We start from the raw sequence: 20,676 nt of genomic DNA, 5'->3' as shown, positions 1-20,676 counted from the left end.
CTTCACGGATTTTCATTTATCGCAGGTGGTTTTAGTCCCCATTAACCGCGATAAACGAGGGATTACTCTTCTTTTGCCCCACTGGTGACACGTAGCCGGTCCACTAATGTGCCCTTGTTGTTTCACTAGTACGCAGAAATGTCAAACCGTCATGGAAGTTACAAGTGGACTAGTTATTAAGACAGGCTACTAGTGCAGTGACAATTCAGTCAAACTATGAGATGGACGAAATGTCTTTTCATGATGTCATTTTGTAACAAGTGTGTTCCCGTCGCTTGGTTTAGGTGCGTCGCCGTACCCTGGGGTTCAAATCGACGAGGAGTTTTGCTGCAGACTGAAAGAAGGCACCAGGATGAGAGCCCCCGAATACTCTTCCTCTGAAATGTGAGTGTTCGGCTCAGTCTCACCACGGGGGTCCCACGAGTAAAACAGGGTACACGCAAGTGCACGGATTTGGACGTCTTAACCCACAGACCGTACACTACCCTAAAATAAATAAACTGCTCAGTTTTGGTGTACTTGAGATAACCGACACAGCACATAACTGTTGAAACTTTTCAGATTTTCAAAATGTTTGTTTATTTTATATAACTTACAGACAATTTACGCCTTTGTTTTAAAATTCAAACAAGTTAAAGCAGCTTGCAGGGTCATCGGGACGTTTTTCAAAAGCTCAATGAAAACAAAGCAATGGCTCTCTGTTGTTTTCCACAGGAAGTAAAGTTTTCCAAAATTTCAAAAATCACTGAAATGTGAAACTTTCGCCCATATTTGTTTTCATTCCAAACAAAACCAAAAGGCGCAGAGAGGTCGAGAGCATATTTTATAACTGAAAATTTAAAACAACATTTCCCTGAAGTTTACACTTTTTTTTCAAATTATCTCTTATCTGCCTTTTTCTTTCTTTTTAAACAAGGCTGATGCCGATATTCATCAAAGTGCTTAATATCGGCGGTCCAGCAATCGGTCTATTTCTAGCAGATGCCACAAAAACATCCTTCGGGAATATTTAAGGAGGGCATTTCAAGATCGCAGTTTGCACTTGCCAGGGTGATCACAAGGAGGGGGTTGCCTCTCATTGTCTGTATGGTGGCTTTTCACCAGATACACATGCTTCGCAATAAATGGAGGTTCACTTTATTGTCCCGGCGCTGTAATAAGCCATACCGCAGTCATTCATCAGTTTAGCAGAGCACAGACCGGGTGATGCATTGCTGCCCCCAATTCGGATTTTTGCCGCGTCAAACTATCCGTCGCGAGAGTTTGGGAGCTCAAGCTGACAGAGAAAGTTTCCAAACACACACGGCCGAATTAACCTCAAGGACTGGAACGGCATTCATCAAGCTATCAGCAGGTTTCATCTTCCTATCGGAGACAGGTCTCGCATAGATCAAGAGGGAACGCGCGAGGAGAAACTCCTGGCACCAGCCGGTCTGCATCCGCACATCCGCTTTTGATTTTCGGCATCGTTTTCAATCCAAGTCTCGGCCCCGCAAAGTCGATTGGATTCACTTTGGGAGTCTGGCTTGGCGTGAGGCGGACAGAAACGTGTTGAAGCTTTGATACCAGAGAGCCATTAAACAGAAGTTGAAGCAATCTGTTTGGAAAACAAGATTGATGGACTACGCGGGCGCTTCAACTGGAGCGGAAAATGACCCCCCCACCCCCTCGCATTTATTCCATAGCCTTACTTATAAAAATGCACCCTTTATCCTCACTAGTAAGGCAACAAACTTGTAGGACAACTCAATGTTACTAGTGAGGTAAAACTAGGCCCCTCCGACATCTGCATGCCACTGGTACTACTAGCGACCTCATAGAATTTGGGCATTTTGGTGTTACTATTGGTACAGGAGGCAACCAGTGCTAGTTAACTCGGAAGGTTTAATTGGGCACTAGTAGGCCAAAAAGAGGCACTAGTTGTGGGGGAAACCTCAGTCCTTTTACTCGTGAGCGCTACTGTTGCCACTCTTTCTCCTCACTTGTACGACAATTCGGCGCAGTCGTAGAACGATGGAGGGTGCACTAGAGGAACAACTGCGTCCCACCCAAAATATATATATGTACATTTTAGACTACTGTATTATATTTCTGCATACTAGTTGCACAACCACGTTACAATTGAAGCAAAGCATATGCGCACTAGTAGGATTACTAGCGAACACTGTAGTAACTAGTAGAATGGCATATTTTCCATAAAGCCTTTGAAGAATTAATTCACAGTGCACTAGTTTTGTTTTTAGCGATTGTTAGTTCTCTACGAGGGCGGCCGGTTGTTCAGTGGTTAGCTTGTCGACCTCACAGTACAGTTCCAGCTTCAACCTCCCTATGTGGAGTTTGTACGTTCTCCTCGGACCTGCGTGGGTTTTCTACAGGTAGACCGGTTGCCTCCCCACATTCCAAAAACATGCATGGCACGGTGATTGAACACTCTAAATTGTCCCTAGGTGTGAGTGTGAGCGCGGATGGTTTTGGTTTTGTCTCTGTGGGCCCTGCGATTCACTGGCAACCGGTTCAGGGTGTCCCCGGCCTACTGCCCGAAGATGGCTGGGATTAGGCTCCAGCAGCCCCGCAACCCTTGTGAGGATAAAGCGGATCGGAAAATGGATTGATAGTTTCTACTAGTGTAAAAATACAATTAAAAAATACGATACTTGTGCATGGATCTTAAGCTGATTATCAAAAGGCTCAAACAGTTTCCAAACAGTGCTGAGAATCGATGTGTGATGGCCAAATGTAGATCGTACACAACTTGCAAGTCTGTTCTTATTCTTGAAAACCGATCCAGCTGACCTGCCAACTTTGCAAGCGTATGAAAGAAAATCGTTAAGTTCCCATTTCCAAAAAAAAGAAAACCTTTGCCAGTCAATACTCTTAAGTGATGTCTTGAAACCACGATACGACTGATCACTGCAGCTTGCTTAAGCGGCCTGGACACACACTGACGATCGGGCCAAATTTCAGCTAATTCTCTCCTTTCCAAGCAAAATCAGCAAAAGACTGATAATCAGATTTCTCCCCAAGATTATCTTGAAGTTTGCGGTGCGTTCAGAGATTTTTTTTATATTTTTGCTTGAGTCCACCAATGGGCAAAGTTAAACACATCAAGTATGAAAAGGTTTCAACACACCAAGTCAATGGTGGGCCAAAGCGGCCGCCCCAAAGTGACAGCGGACACGGCGCGGCAGCTCGATCCCGACGCCAAATGCAACATACTTTTTTGCCGACTGCTATGTCGCCGCTGCGCATGCGTGACGAGTAACTTTGGAATGCGGCGGCTTACTCCGGCGGGAAAACAATAAATGGGATACCGACACACATGCTGCAGGCAGCTTATTTTGTTCAACATGACATTCCGGTCAGGAAATGTGTTTCGCATTGTGCGGTGGGTCAAATAGTGATAACTTCCCCCTTTGTATGGTCCGCCGCATGGCGAGGGCTCCCACCTGGTCAAGATGTGAATGAATAAAATCCCCCTGAAAAGCGGAGAGCAGCACAGGTGGCGAGGCGAAGGAATATTGCAACATCTGGTTTTCAAATTCATTATGAAACCAAAAAGGGAACGACAGTGCTGCAAAGTCACTGAATAGAAACACTCCAAGATTCTACTTTTGGTTATCGGTACTCGAGTTTCCCTTTTCCAAAATAGGCTCGGTAGTTTTTTCAACCTCGGCGGATGACGACGCGACGTAAGCAAAGTCGGAACTAAAAGAATGAAAAAGTTAACCGTGGTTGAAATCTGGAGTCTTTCCAGTCTTTGATTCAGCCCCCCAAAAACAGATACAACGGCGAAATGGAGGTCAGCCAGGGTACATTAACGAAGGAAGAAACCTTTTCATCGAAGGCCCTGACGTCGAAAATAAAAATTCTCTGACTAACAGATGGGCATCAAAGTCATTTTTGTCCACGCTCACAGTGTACGGTTCCCCCTCAGAGGGCCTTTATGACTATACAAATCAGAAATGTGTAATAACCCTTATCACATGATAATTGGCCATGTCATTTATAGCTAATTGCCGTTGAAAATTGAGTAGAGCACAAAAGCCTTTTTTTTTAACCCTTTCATGCACCCTGTATGTAACCTGATAACATGATAAACCGTCCACCGGCGTAACCACATTACTGAAAGAGTTAAACGTATGTGTGAGCACTTTGACCTCCTCTAGGTATGACGATCACAAACGTTTTGCTCTGAAGATCATTTAAAACGGGGGCCCCCTCTGGGACCAAGGTACTTTTTTTCCCTCCAAATTCCTGAATGAAAGGAGTGAACCTCATACAAGGACTTTGTGAGTCTTCCCACATGCCTCCCACCCCCACCCCTGACGCTGACAGCTCGTGGCGCAGCCGTCAAAAGTAATGCGCTTCTCACACCCGTGCCCTGAGACCATCCCTTATGGCGTCAAAGCACTTCAAAAACAAACAAGAAGGGATTCAGAGTATTTGGACATGGTTACTCCGCAGCGCTGAATACAGCAGATGTTGCGCCTCTCTGACACGACCCGCCATTTGTGCACGTGAACATGCAAAATATTTTGCCACTGAGAGGTTCTGCGTTTCATTACCTCAAGCCTCATGTATGTTCTTACAAAGCATGTGTGTGTGTGTGTGTGTGTTTGCATTTTAGATATCAGACCATGTTGGAGTGCTGGCAAGGGGAACCACAGGAACGGCCCACCTTCACCGAGCTGGTTGAACAGCTGGGAGACCTTCTTCAAGCCAGCGTGCAGCAGGTACGAAAAAAAAAACATGGCAGCCTTTGCAAGCTTTTGGGCATTAAGAATATAAATAATTACCAATTTACGCCAATAAATGATCAATTTGTGGTGATAGGCTGGGGGGGGCATTCCATCAAACAATTATGTAATTTTTATTTTATCTATTTCATAATTTCTTTATATTTCAGTTGTTCATCAAAGTTTCAGTTTTGCATTCCTTAAAAATATTTTTAATTAAAAGATTTTTTATAAGTATTTCATTTGCATTCCAAACAAATCCCCAGTCAAATGTGGAATGACAGGACACGGTCAGCCATTTTTGCGTCACAAAAAGCAAGTTGCAAAAGCAGCAGGAAGTGGGCGTGGCCCGTCCTTGTCCTGAGGCTTGAGAAGCAGTAGGCGGGCGGTCGGCTCACAGTAGCCGACAATGGGAAGTTGCACTCATCGCGTACACTTGCCGCAGATGACGGTGACACCATCAGCCTTTTATTAGCGCCTCAGAGGAAAACCGTAGAATTCCATCAGTGTGACTTGAAATAATGTGACAAATTTTTGACCGGAAAGGAAATCCAGTGAAACCCAGTATGTTTTTTTTCTGGGTTTTGACTGAATACAGGCAGGTCCAAATTGGAGTTGCGCTCCATCGGTTTAGGAACACATTGCTAGGGAGCATTGAGCCCTACTGGATGTAAATGCAATGGAATTAGGAACTAGAAGAGGTCCCCAATTAAGCCACAGTAATAATTGTTTCTGTAGGGCAAAGGGAATAGATGTCAGTATATACAGTCAAACCTCGGTTCTCGACCATATCGTTTTTCGACCAAAATTTGAGTTTTCTTTAATACCTCGGATTACAACCGAATTTCGGTTCTCGAACAAACCAGCGCACCTGAATGCGCCACTTGACTCCTCTCGCCTTCCTTACATGAGGAAGTGACGCTTCGTTCCATTGTGAGCAGACGTGTTCAATAAAGATTGTTTTTTCCAGAAGAGCGTGGTTTCGGTTTTCGAACAGCCTTCTGGTACGGATTATGGTCGAAAACCGAGGTAGGGCTGCATTTTGCTGTATGCTCCGTTAGTACGTGTTGCTGCTTTGTGTGTGTTCTAAATGGTTTGAAGGTTTAAAAATTCTCGCCCATCAACGCTTATTTCCATGAGCTCGTCTATGGCAACCTACATTATGTGTTAGCGTTAGGCTAAGAGACCATATGATGAATATTTTAGCTTAAATATAATGTCCGATTTATGATTTGCTGTATATGTTGCTGTCCTGTGCGCTTTCAGGTAGTAGCTGTTTGAAGGTTTACTGATAGCTTTTGTGTTTAGATCACTGACAAACGAGGTTTCGCAGTGCTCTTAAACAACAAAAGCGGAAGAATATCACATCTAAAAGCACTCATTAGTGGCACCATTGTTGTGGTGCAGGAAGTCCTTCCACAGGCAACGACCCATTTGATTTACTAGCCGTGACCCAGCTTTCTTTGGCTGCTCTCCAAAAGGCGTGCGTGCATTTTTATGTTTGAACATCCGCAGCGCATCGTCCGTGAATCTGCCCACCGGGCACCTCCTGGAAAAGTTGTATCCAGATGGTTTTGTTTGTGTGACCAATTTAGGGGGGGAAACACTACATACCCGTCAACACCGACCTGCTGGCCAAAGTCGGCGAACTCGACGGCGGCAAGATGACGGAAGAAACGCCCACCCGGCCCGTTTCGCAGCGAGACTCGGGCGGCACCTGGTAAGGAGATGGGGGAAACGCCCCACCATCCTACCCTCCCCCCGCAATTTGGGCTGACAATATGATTCTCAGACAATTACTTTGTAAAAAATTAAATCGAAGGCACAACTTAATAAAATTTTTAATTACTGATACTTAAAAATATTTTAACATTTTTCTTACTATTACTATAGTTTAGTTTCACCAAAATTAAAAGAAAATGACACTAAGCCAATTTTCAAAATTCTAATTGAATTTAAATTATATCAAATCATTCTTCAGTTTAATCTCATTGAATGACTGAAAATTAAATCGAATGTGATTAAATCACTTAAAATCTTTTGACCAGTTTGACTGGTAGAAAAGTATTTGATGTCAATTGAAATAAAAGCATATTTTAGAAAATTTAATCCCATAATACATTGACCAGTTGTACTCTTTTTACTTAATTAGTAAAATTCCATACATTGACCAGCTTGAGTATTTTAAGTAAACCAATGTTTCAATGAAAGTCAGTTTAGAAATAAATAAGCAAAATATATTATTTCACCAATAATTTAATCAAATCAAATTAAATCAAATCTAATTTCTTTCAACACACTGATTTAATTGAAATAAAAACAAATTCTGATCAAATTATATACAGCCACTTTGTGGCTTTATTTAGATTTCATGAAACAGTTCATGAAACTCTCGGGCATTGACATATGTCCAAAGTATGTGTTACTGATGACATGATGAAAAGCAGCGATGACAGATAAACCCGAAGTTGAATTATTCAGATCGTATTTTAGCCCCTTAGCATCTGTGATGGCAAGGACTCAACACATTGTTGTGCTAAGTCATTAAATTACAGCAGTTTTATTGCCTCTTGGCTTCTCCAAACTTTTAATACCGAGATGGCCTTTCCTGGAAATCTTTCTATGTGTTAGGAACATCAAGATCAGACCGGCAAGCGTCAAAACCTTTGATGAAGTCACCATGGATGGCGAAGACAATCATGCTCACCAGGTCAGCAGGATGGATGGATGGATGGATGGATGGAAAGAGCAAGAGAGAGAATGAAAGTGAGAGAGAGCAAGAGAGAAGATAAGTGAGCATAGGAGAGAGCGAGAGAAAGTGGTATGATGGATGTTAGGTCTCTGGGAAGATGGATGGATGGAGAGATAGGTGAGATGGTCTCTGGTTGGTTGGTATAATAGTTGTTGGGCCGATGTATGGTTGGTTGGAAATAGATTTAAAATGTTGTCTCCTTTAAATAATACAAGGAGTACTCATTTTGAACATTTTTTTAAATGTATGACGATGATAGCATCGTGTGTGTGTGTGTGTGTGTGTGTGTGTATCCATGTTGAGCAGGGCATGCAGTGTGACAGTGGGATGGGCCTGTCGTCCGACAACATGAACACTCTGAAGAAACTGGAGACGCTAGCCGGACGACCTCTCAGCATCATGGCTCTGGCGTACGTATGCATGCACCCACCCACACACACACACACACACACACACACACGCACCGGAACTGGTAATGGGGGGAAAAAAGCAAACTAGTAAGACAGTCATTTTACCAGCGCACTTATTTGTCATATTAGTGAGGACAGAAAGGGTTCTCTAATATGACCCTCACGCTGGATATGCCATACTATATATTTAATTTTAAAAATCATCAAGTCATGCCTGTTCTTGAGGGGGAAAAAATACGTTATTTTAAAAAAAAAAGTGTGTGTTTTTTGGGCTGAGTCCATTTTGAGAATCGGCTCAGACATTTTTGGATAATGGGTGGCTGTTGTATACTTTCACAATTTTTAAAAATTAATATTATTGGATAAATCGGCGGCCCGGTAGTCCAGTGGTTAGCACGTGGGCTTCACAGTGCAGAGGTACCGGGTTCGATTCCAGCTCCGGCCTCCCTGTGTGGAGTTTGCATGTTCTCCCCGGGCCTGCGTGGGTTTTCTCCGGGTGCTCCGGTTTCCTCCCACATTCCAAAAATATGCATGGCAGGCTGATTGAACACTCTAAATTGTCCCTAGGTGTGAGTGTTAGCGTGGATGGTTGTTCGTCTCTGTGTGCCCTGCGATTGGCTGGCAACCGATTCAGGGTGTCCCCCGCCTACTGCCCGGAGACGGCTGGGATGGGCTCCAGCACCCCCCGCGACCCTAGTGAGGATCAAGCGGTACGGAAGATGAATTATTGGATAAATCATAATGTTAAACATTGTGGGGGAAATGGTGTACTTGTTTTTAAGCTGTGTAGCCTCCTTTCAAAGAAAAAAAAAGGTGTACATCTGAGAAAAAAAGAAAATTTGTAAAGCAGTGGGTCTCGCCTACTGTCACTGTGATCAACAACGTCCTGCTTTTGTAAATTCCCGTTACTAGCTGTCTGTGACGCACACCCACAATTGAAAATTGTTGTACACTCATTACCGAATAGCAATCACCTCCATGCGGGTTACCAAATGAGCCCTTGGTGCCCAACGCGCCAGTCGAAATAACTTGGCCGCTTGTGGTTTGCAGCATGAAGGCGATGAGCAGGAGCAAAGAGTCGGTCCTGAGCGAGCCCGACAAGGACAAGTACCCGCCAAGCGTCCCTCCTCTGGACCTCAACCTGGACGATTCGGCCTTGGACGACAACCTCGAGTGTCACAGCCCGCCGCCGGACTACAACTACGTGGTGCGCTACTCTACGCCGCCCGTTTAAGCTTTCACCAACAAGTCTTCCAGCATGCTCAGAGGGCATTTCCCCTCGTGGCCGAACAGGGAGAACGTCGGCGAAACTGTGAATTGCGAAATGAGCGAGCGGGCAAATTGCGTCGTCCGACCGATGCGCCGGACTGCCTTTGCGGAGCTCGGGCGTTTTGCTCCAAGTGAAAAGTGGCTCAGGTATTTTCAGTCAGCTCCATATCAGGCTTTTCTACTGTGAAATGGCTCCACGAGGTCCAGCAAGCAACACGCAAGAGGAAAAGACACGCTTCATGTTCAAAAGGGCAAGATTTTGAAAGGAGATCATTATGATCACTATGCTCTGGGGGGATTTTTTCACAATAGTTCACAAACGTCTTCGTAATACACCGGTGATAAAATTTGCCAAGCACCTCCATGTAATCTTAACACCATTTGAGAATAACCATCACAATTTTTTATTTTTTTGCCGCTAACAACATAGCTGTGAACGCTTCACCTCACTTCAGCATAGTTCCTTGACGCTAAGACGCCGCAAAAACAACAAATAGAACACCAAACTACAACTATGCAGGGTTCACCATATTTGTACACATGTCATTAAAAAGTCACTCCCACCCCCTCCAGACGCTGCTCTTGCGGCTTTGCTGACCCTTTGGTTTTAAAGTACCGGTAGTAAAATTTCACCACAGAATTGCACCGTTAACAACACCCCCCACCCCCACCCCCCCCCCCACACCTTCGACAACTACTCGTATGCAAACCACAAAAGTACATTTTCAACATTGTAATAGTGTAGCTCCGCTTACCTTTTGACTTTAAAGTAGTGAAAAGTTTCCCTCGGTTCCCAGAATTTCACTGTTATCACGCCCCTTCGCTCCCCCGCCAAACCCGAACTATTTGCATAACGGCCACAAAAGGTCAATTTTCCGTGATCCGTCCTCTTAAAATATAAGTTATAAAAGAGTGACGTGAAGGTCCCTATTTGAATAAAGTCTCATGTCTAAGATGTCCAACTGCTCAGGTTGTCTCCTCCAGTCACAAATGAGTGAAAGTTTTGCTTGAAAAACAAACTTTGAAGGAGCCAATAAAGAGACTCTGCTCAATTGCATCTTTCCTAGTTTATAAACACAATTACTGCGAAGGACTTGCAACCAGTTCAGGGTGTCCCCTGCCAATTGCCCGAAGACAACCAGGATAGGCAAGCCCGTGAGTCCTCGTGAGGAGAAGCGGATTCGAAAATGGAGGGATGGATGGGCAAAACAATTACAATGTCACAGGAAGCTCTCCCCCAAACACAACATATGTATTTATTTCAACTGTAAACACTGTCAACTAAGACGTTTTGTGCGTGGAGTGATGTTTAAGCAAAGCTGACTTGCACCATGCAGATGTTCAAATGCTGCTATGTTCACTGACAAGATTCAGCAGGTTTCCGCCTCCTCCTCCTTGTGATGCTAACGAACGCTTGCGGGGCAGGAGTCATGGTAACCACCTTTGACTGTACTGAATTTTGGCCAATGTCCTTGCTTTGTGACATTGTCATTGGGGGAAATCAGTGTCAGCCCTTGCATACTGTTCAGGGAATGGTAGAAGTGCCAAAAGGGGAAATGAACAGTCTGTCAGGGTTAAATCAAAGAACCGTGGACCAAATATGAATTCATCAATTTGCTTGTGTTTCACGACCATGATTGGAAAAACCAACAAGAAATGCATCCGAAATGGATGAACTGTGGAATTTTTGTCTTAATGCGCAGAGGAAAATCACGATGCACTGATACTTTATATCAAATGTGTTAGTTTTTTTTTTTCATATTCAAATTTTATGTATTTTTTATTCAACAGTATTGTGGCTCACAAGTCGCACATTTAACGTCTAACTCCTTCATTAGTCCTGTTCATTCAACGCATGTTGAAAAATGCCTGTTGACCAAAAATGTTGATGTCGATGCAGCTTATCTGGAATAGTATTTGTTTGTTTTTTTAAAATGTACTGTATGTAATAACCTGCAGCAGTTAAAAACCGTGTAGTTTGTCATTCACCTTCATCCTTGTAGTGTCACGTGTTTTATAATGATGTTCCTCAACACTGTTGCTGAGCATATGAAGCAAATAAATAAATAAATCTATATTTATACTTTAAAAGCTTTCTGGTGGTTTTTGTGTTCCATCTGTTTGGATACCTAATTATCTTTTGATCAACACAATTCTCATACGATAAAATCGCACATTTGATTTTTGAAGATGGACATCTCATCGATAAATGGACCTATAATTTGCAACTGTAAGTGTCCTATGACAGCTGGTCAACAAATGATCTAATTTCTGAATAGAAGCCAGCAAAAACCAACAAGAAAATATTGAAATAGCTACGACTTTGGAGTAGCTTAACTAGTTGTGTCACTCCAGGAGTCACACAAAGTTAAACGATAAGCAAGTAAATAAATATCCATCCATCCATTTTCTTAACCGCTTAATCCTCACTAGGGTCGCGGGGGTGCTGGAGCCTATCCCAGCCGTCTTCGGGCAGTAGGCGGGGGACACCCTGAATCGGTTGCCAGCCAATCGCAGGGCACACAGAGACGAACAACCATCCACGCTCACATTCACACCTAGGGACAATTTAGAGCGTCCAATCAGCCTACCATGCATGTTTTTGGAATGTGGGAGGAAACCGGAGCACCCGGAGAAAACCCACGCAGGCCCGGGGAGAACATGCAAACTCCACACAGGGAGGCCGGAGCTGGAATCGAACCCGGTACCTCTGCACTGTGAAGCCGACGTGCTAACCACTGGACTACCGGGCCGCCCAAGTAAATAAATAGATAGTGTTAAAATATTGGTATTATCTCAACGGTAAAGCTTTAGCATTTGCTTTTTTTGTCTTGTGTATTTAAATGAAAAAAAAATTATATTTTCACCCCCAAAAATTTTTGTTTGTCATGTTATTTTTAAGAGTTGATTCCGGAATTTTTTCTAGATGGTTGAAACAAATTTGTAATCACTTGTTATATAGCGCCCAAAGAGACACGATAAACATGTAACTCAACAGGCCCCTATTTTGGTCGGCTGGCACCCGTGCACTCAGTGTGAAAATGGGTGGAGCTTAATTTTTGTCGCAGCGCAAGTCTATAGTTTCGTGTCTTTAAGACCATGTTGCTTCCATTTGGGCATTTTGATCTACGGAGGTGTCTCGCCCCCGGGTCTTCCGACAATTTCGTAACTGAAAGTAGTCTGCGCTCAGCATAAAAACGGGTGCTTGGTCATGTTTGTGCCAGGGTAATCCAGCGGGTTTGTGAATGTTGTAGATGCGCTATGCCTCACTCGCCGTCCCCCCCCCCCCCCCCCCCCGCCCAACAACCCATACCCCAGCGCATCTGCAAATTTGGTCACAAAAAGTAGACAAAATTTTAGACTTCTCAAAATCGGGTTTATTTTGCAGCGCAGGTGGTCTAACGCGAATTCATTATAATCATTATCTTAAATGTATTTTATTAACACCCCGTCAGCCGTCAAATGAGGGACACCGTGCAAATTGGCTGGCAAAAGTCTGCGTTCCATCACACAACAGCGCACAAAGGTGAAAACGCGCAATTATGCCCAATTCTACCAGCACAAAGTTGAGCAAAATACCAAAAGAAAACTCCGCCCATACGCACAGTTAGACTGAGCATTGCATGAGACTTATGCTCGAGGGAACCAACGACGGCCGTGAGGGAGCCATCGACGACCGCGTGGGAGCGAGAAATTCACATCCCAAAAACATGAACTTCCAACCCTTTGAAGATATTGACTATAAGCCATTCGATCCCGAGAACAATTTGGACCCAGACAATAACTTCTTCAACAACAAACAAAGGGTAACAAACTCTGACTATTACCTGGATGAACAATTCAACACTAATATAAAATTGGAAAATGCACTTTCGGTAATACACTTAAACAGTAGAAGTCTCTATAAAAACTTCACAAAAATTAAAGAATACCTGACTAAATTCAATAAATTTAAAATAATTGCCATATCAGAAACTTGGCAACTGAAATGGAAATAGAAGGTTATGAAATGTTTGCAACTAATAGAGAAAACAAAAAAGGAGGGGGGGGTTGCAATATATGTAAACAAAGCACTTAAATGCAGTAAAATCGAGAGATTGACAAACACAATAGAAAACCTAATGGAATGTCTAACCATTGAAATACACAATAAAAAGGCATCAAATATCATCATAAGCTGCATCTATAGGACACCAGGAACATGTATTGACACATTCAATAAAAAACTAACAGATATGCTCAGTTACTAAAACGATAAGAAAACACGAATAATATGTGGTGACTTTAACATTGACTTATTAAACCCAAATAGACACAAAAAAACAATTGACTTCATAAATACTATGTACAGCAACAGCTTTTTCCCAGTAATCCTGAAACCTAGCAGAATAACAGTTGACACGGCCACATTAATAGATAACATATTTATAAATAAGATTGATCATAAAATGGAAAGTGGACTTCTCATTAATGACATAAGTGACCACCTCCCTGTTTTTGCAGTTTTTCATAATTATTTCGATAGAAAAGCTAAATCAACAACTCGTATAACAGAAATAAGACTAAGAACCCAACGTTCCATCGATGCCTTTAAGCAAGACCTAGAAAAACAAAACTGGACCGAGGTCTACTCAAACGAAGACCCAAATACAGCGTTTGAAGTATTTCTGTTTACCATAATCTCCTTATATGATAAACATTTTCCATTAACTAAAGTCTCGAAAAAGTATAAAGACCCAAGTAAGCCATGGATAACGAAAGGCATAGAAAACGCATGTAAAAAGAAAAACAATTTATAGAAATTGTGGGCAGCCCGGTAGTCCAGTGGTTAGCACATCGGCTTCACAGTGCAGAGGTACCGGGTTCGATTCCAGCTCCGGCCTCCCTGTGTGGAGTTTGCATGTTCTCCCCTGGCCTGCGTGGGTTTTCTCCGGGTGCTCCGGTTTCCTCCCACATTTCAAAAATATGCATGGCAGGCTGATTGAACACTCTAAATTGTCCCTAGGTGTGAGTGCGAATGGTTGTTCGTCTCTGTGTGCCCTGCGATTGGCTGGCAACCGTTTCAGGGTGTACCCCGCCTACTGCCCGGAGAGGGCTGGAATAGGCTCCACGCGACCCTAGTGAGGATCAAGCGGTTAGGAAAATGAATGAATGAATAAATTGTTTTTAAAATTCAGAACTGAAGAAGCAGAAAAAAATATAAGACCTATAAAAAATAAACTAGTAAATATTATAAGAACCAGTAAAAGAGATCATTATCATGCACTATTAGAGCAGAATAAAGGTAACACACAAGAAATATGGAAAATACTTAACCAAGTAATCAGAAATAGTCCTCAAAAAATTGATTATCCAGAGTATTTTATCAAAGGCAAAAATACTATTTTAGAAAAAACTGCAGAAATAGCAACTTAATTTAATGAGTAATTTGTCAACATCGGCAGTAACCTAGCAAAACAAATTCCTGATCCAACAAACCTGCTTGAAATAGATAGATACGTAGAAAAAAAACTCCACGATGTTCCTTACTGCTGTAAAACAAGAAGTATCAAATATTATAAAAACTTTTAAAAATAAAAAGTCAACTGATTGCTTTAATATTGATATGACAATAATCAAGCAGATAATAGAATATGTAGTGCGACCTTTCACGCACATATGCAACCTGTCATTCAAAGCTGGTATCTTTCCATCAAAAATGAAAATTGCTAAAGCTATTCCAATCTATAAAAGTGGAGAAAAACATCTGTTTACAAATTATAGACCAATATCACTACTACCACAATTTTCAAAAATATTAGAAAAACTATTTTCTCGCAGACTTGATAGCTTTATACAAAAGCATGCGCTGTTAAGTGAGAATCAATATGGCTTCAGGGAAAAACGGACCACCTCAATGGCAGTTATGGAGTTTGTGGAAGCAATAGCCACTAATATAGACAACAATGAATTTACTGTTGGGGTTTTCCTAGATCTAAAAAAAGCTTTTGACACAATAGATCACAGTATATTATTGAAAAAACTAGAAAGATATTAGAGGTGTAGCTTATAAATGGATAAAAAGTTATTTAGAAAACGGATATCAGTACGTGCAACTCAACAATAAAAAAACGAATCAACTGAAAATCACTCACGGAGTTCCTCAGGGGTCAGTGCTTGGTCCAAAACTATTCATCTTATATATAAATGATATCTGCAAGGTCTCAAAACTATTTAAATGTGTCCTATTTGCTGATGATACAACTTTTTACTGTTCTGGAATAAATCTGAAACAGCTCCTGATAACCGTAGAAAATGAATTAAACAAATTAAAAAACTGGTTCGACAGAAATAAATTGTCACTTAATCTGAAAAAATCGAAGTTAATTGTTTTTGGCACAAGACCAATCAAACACCAAGCTAAAATTATGGTAAACTCAATTGAAATAGAAAGAGCGTATGAAACCAAGTTTCTCGGATTAGTAATAGACTCAAAACGATGTTGGAAACCACATATCGATAACGTAAAAAGAAAAATAGCCAAGACCGTAGGGATCCTCTACAAAACCAAGGAAGTGCTAAATAAGAGATATTTGTACACATTATACACTTCATTATTATTACCATATATGACCTACTGTGTGGAAATATGGGGAAATGCCTGCAAAACAAACACACTCCCTATTCTCAAACTACAAAAAAAAGCAATTCGAATTATTAATAGATCAAAATATACGGAACCCACAAATCCACTATCTATCAAATTAAATACGATGAAATTTTATGACCTGGTTGACTTTAAAATCGCCCAATTAATGTACAAAGCACACAATAACCTGCTCTGCCAAAACATTCAGAAGTTTTTCGAAATTCGAGTAAGCAACTATGAATTAAGAGGTACCAACTTATTCAAAAAACTCAAAACAACCACAAACATCAAGCAAAGAAGTGTATCTAGCAAAGGTGTTAATCTGTGGAATAATCTCGAAACGGACCTAAAAATGAGTAAATCGCTTGCTGAGTTCAAAAACAAATTCAAAAAAATAGTACAAACAACCTACATCAATCAGAGTTAAAATGATAAATTCTAAACATTAAATATAATGATAAATCAGAACTAAGTTGATAAATGGAGAAAAGTATTGAAATATCCATTATGAATACAAGAGAAAATTGACACAAGAGTGCCAGGGTGAGGATGTATATAATCCCGATACAAACCAAAAGTTGTAAAAATATCACGGTTAAGGGTAAAGTATGAGCCTTAATGGAGACTTCTTCTTACTTTTTCTTTTCTGATTGATATAAAAATGATTTAGTAGATATAAACACATAACGGGGTAGGACTAGATTTTTTACTTTTTTACTTCATCCTACTCCATTGAACATAACTGTGTTGAATGAAGACTGATTGCTTTCTTTTTACTTTTTTTATCTACCTTATTTTCTGTCAAATTATTACTGTATATGTTTTATGTTCAATAAACAAACAAAACAAACAAATGAAAAGAGAGCCCATGGAGTTAAAATAGCAATATTAGAAAATGGCCGGTGCCTTAGCATGAACGCTCTGATATTTTTGTGACGACATATTGTTAAACAAAATGAATGAGTTTAAATTATCCGATATGATGATAGTTCAACAATAATTATATTAAAATATTTTGTCTGTATTTCAAGTTTATGCATGTTTTTTTTTTTTAATCAACTTATGGTGCGTCGTGATTGCAACGCCTGCAATCACAACCAGCCTGGCGCATTAGTCATGGTTGTGCCTGGTTGCGATTATTGGCCAATTTTAATTATATAACTCTGAATAAATCCAGACAACTGAACCCAATTATGTTTTTTTTCGGAAAATATCCTCAAAAACAGAATTTCTGTGGAATGACTCAAAACACAGCCACATACCCCTCAAATATAGTTGGGAAAAGTAACTTTCTTGCATATCTGCTGGTTATATCTGTGACAATACATTTTTCTTTAAATCTCATTTTTTGTGGAAGAGTATAAGATGGCCATACAGCCCAGCCCAATGTCCATCCCCCGAGGACATAGTGAGTGATGAGGTCAAAGGTAGCAAGATTTCCCGCTCGCCTTTGATTTCTTTAAACCATGACCTTCCTGTTGATTCATATTTTTATTCTCCACTCATTCATGCCTTTGGGACAGGAACGCGGCGCTCTTCGGACGGCGTGACGGCGTTTCCCGGTCGGGCGAGGTGTCGGCAGCATGTCTGTGCTCCGGGACAAAGGAAGGAACTCTTAATCACGACGGCCCGCCTGAAGGACGCCACACACGAGGCTTCCTATGGGAGACAAACGCTCTTGAGTGGAAATCAATTTGAGCATTTCTTCCATATCCTTCATATGCATTTTAAAGTAATAATCCTAGTCCACTTTTTGTACGCACTAGTAGGACAACTTTAGTACAATAGTAGGACATGTTACTCATACTACGAGTGATATGATAATATTTTACAACATCTAGCGCAGGGGTGTCAAACTCATTTCACGTTGTGGGCCACATACGGCCTCGGTTGATGTCAAATGGGCCGGACCATGAAAATTATACCATACTCTGCATTGAATAACCAAAATAATATGTCTTTCCTTTGTTATGGTCTAAAGAAGCAGAAGAACATTACGAAAATGTTGACATTTAATGAACATTTCAGGAAGCACCTTAAGATTTCCTTCGACAAATGTGCGTTTGACTTTTATCATTCACATATATGCATTGCAACTGATCCCACTGATTGTACAAAGGCACAAAACATTAACAAGTATTGGTATTGAAAAATATAGTCATGCACTTTAAGATTAAACGAGATTTATCAAGAAAGGATTTTTTTTTCATTTACACAAGTGCATATAAAATCTAAATTTATTCCCTGACTACACCTTACAAACAAAGGAGGGTGCTATTAAATGTGCAAAGAATTAAGTATTAATATGACCTTGATAGCATCTGCTGTGTTGGGTCCATCTCAGTGACAGATTGAGACTGTGGTTTTCTTCTTCTCTGATCAGAACAATGTTGTCTTCTACTCTGATCAAAACAGTGTGTCCCCTAGCAGATGCTCCATGAATTGAACCTTATTAAAAATATTAATTCCATGTCTTTTATGCATTTTTTTAATTATCCTGCGGGCCTTATTGAACGTCCTTGGGGACCGGTTCCAACCCGCGAGCCGTATGTTTGACACCATTCATCAAGCGCTCCACCAGTACAGTATATTTGTAGTTTTCCATTCACGACTCTGCCTTTTTGTGGACTTATTTCTGATGGTTATCAAGTTAATTTGTATGTTAATATTAAAAAATGTAAAAATCACATTGACCTTATTCATCATGTTAAATACGGAAGGAAGATACTGTACGGAATAAGGCCGGAATCAGAACACGAGTCTCCTTGAAGGTCTTCACAGGATCTGCCATGTTTACATGGAGGTGAGCGGGCAAAACACGCCAACGGAGACAAACAAGGGAAGGATGTTGGTGGCGAAAGGAGGTGGAGGGTGGAGGGGGCGGGTGGTCGAGGTGGAGGTGGGGGTCGTGACTAGTATGTTTTTTTCATTTGGCAACAAACAACAGGCTGGAGTTGGCAAAAGTCCTTTTCCATGATGAGGGGCATCCTTTTACCTTTCCTGTCTTGGGCTTGAACTTATTTCCCAATGACAAAGTCCACGGCACGACATCCGAAAAAGCACAATCATCCTCAACATTTGTTTCATAAAAGTACAGTCACACCCTTTTTTACGGCGATACGTTCCAGACAATTACAAAAAAAATTACATGAAAATCAACAAGATATACATTTTCAATGATATATTTTTGCTCAGGCCAAATCTGTATCTCGGACCGCCCAAAAAGTGCTGTGCAGTTATCGTGGGGCATCTACTGCAAACTGAAAGACTTACAGAGTGTCAATTACTTGAGGATTTGCAGCATTTGTGTCAGGACTCGTCCCTGAGTAACATTGTAATCATATTACATCGTGGTACCAAGGAACTATGTGGACATGAGTTGAGGAACATCATTAGCAATGCTTTGCTGCCATCTTGTGGTAACTATAGGCAAAACAAACTCTCGGGGCAGGTGGGAGGGCGTGCATTTGCACATTTTTGTTAAGAGTCACTCGCTATAGAAGACTGTAAGCAAATTACAAAATGACAGTTCAAATTAAGAATTACAAATACTTTCTTTTAACACATGTTTTCATCTACAAATGACCTGACTCATCTGTCCGTCTTAAAACCACATGAGTACCTCTAATATAAGTGAAAGTTGCCAAAATGTTCCCTCAACAGCGACGGAATGTTTAAATTCCTCAAGAGTGAGTGCCTGCTGGATGGAATCAATGCTCAGCCCGACTCGGCACGCATGTCTCTCTGATCTATTTTTGGGCACGTTTGAACTCAATTAGTAGAAATCTGAAGCATTTGCAGGATCCCGCTTTGCACGCTGAGAGCGCAATGTGTGTTGTGTTGCGTGTTGGTCTAAAAATAGAAGCAGATGTTCCTGTTTCGCAGAGATGTACTGCGGTCAATTTGACAATCTCCACACAAGTTATGCAACGCCATTATTCCACACGTGGGACACAGCACGCATTGGAATTTTTTGTTTCCTCATTTGAAAGACATTCACATCCACCAATGGGTAGATTCATTCTGTGATACAAAGTCAATTATACCTTTCATCAAAGATAAAAGAAAAGCACTTTTAACTTAGCCCATCACAGCCATCTTCGGGCAGCAGGCGAGGGACACCCTGAACCGGTTGCCAGCCAATTGGGCACACAGACACGGACAACCATCCACGCTCACACTCATACTCACACCTAGGGACATTTTAGAGCATCCCCTCACCCTGCCATGCATGTTTTTGGAATGTGAGAGGAAGCCGGAGTACCCGGAGAAAACCCAGACAGGCCCAGGGAGAACATGAAAACTCCACACAGGACGGTCAGGGCCGGGATCAAACCCACATTCTCGACACTGTGAGGTCAACGCACGAACCACCGGGCCGCCGAAATCAATTATGTTATAGAAATGATAAAAGTTTCAAACAACTTCTGCTTGGAACCCACACAGAGGAGCGGTGCTTGCACAGTTCTACAAAACAAGAAACAGAACATGCGTGCTTCAACCTGTCCGCTAGCTTAATGGTAACATATGTAAGCTTTTATATATATATATATATATATATATATATATATATATATATATATATAAATAATGTGAAATATCATAAACGGGCCTAACATTGACAATACTACAATGCTAATATTTTTTGAACTGCTACTTTCATTGTGATGCCATCACATCGCAAAATTATATACAACAACGCCATATAACTATTCATGGCATTAAAGAAGAGACAGATGCCTTTTGCCTATTAGAGGATAAAAAACAAAATTTACTAAGGCAGAAAACAGCTCAACTTAATCTTCCAATTCATCAACTCCAAACCACTCCAAATCTCCAGACTAAATCATAACAGCTCATGAACAGTATTTGGCAAAAACA

At 41.3% G+C, this 20,676-nt stretch overlaps 1 protein-coding gene across 1 annotated transcript in view; it reads left to right on the top strand.

Annotated features, from left to right (window-relative positions):
• The window catches only part of kdrl (kinase insert domain receptor like), a 53,745-nt gene extending 42,487 nt beyond the window's left edge, over positions 1–11,258 (top strand). Inside the window, exons 25-30 of the mRNA XM_052075106.1 lie at positions 285–384; positions 4,628–4,733; positions 6,332–6,456; positions 7,368–7,446; positions 7,795–7,898; positions 8,949–11,258. Coding sequence (XP_051931066.1) covers positions 285–384; positions 4,628–4,733; positions 6,332–6,456; positions 7,368–7,446; positions 7,795–7,898; positions 8,949–9,132 — 698 coding nt within the window. The 3' untranslated portion in view covers positions 9,133–11,258. The remainder of the gene's footprint in view (positions 1–284; positions 385–4,627; positions 4,734–6,331; positions 6,457–7,367; positions 7,447–7,794; positions 7,899–8,948) is intronic.
• Positions 11,259–20,676: the final 9,418 nt, after the last annotated feature.

Source organism: Hippocampus zosterae, chromosome 1 (genome assembly GCF_025434085.1).
Source record: "Hippocampus zosterae strain Florida chromosome 1, ASM2543408v3, whole genome shotgun sequence".
Taxonomy (NCBI): Eukaryota; Metazoa; Chordata; class Actinopteri; order Syngnathiformes; family Syngnathidae; genus Hippocampus; species Hippocampus zosterae.
Note: the sequence above shows the minus strand (reverse complement) of the source record. Positions and strands in the feature narration are given on the sequence as shown.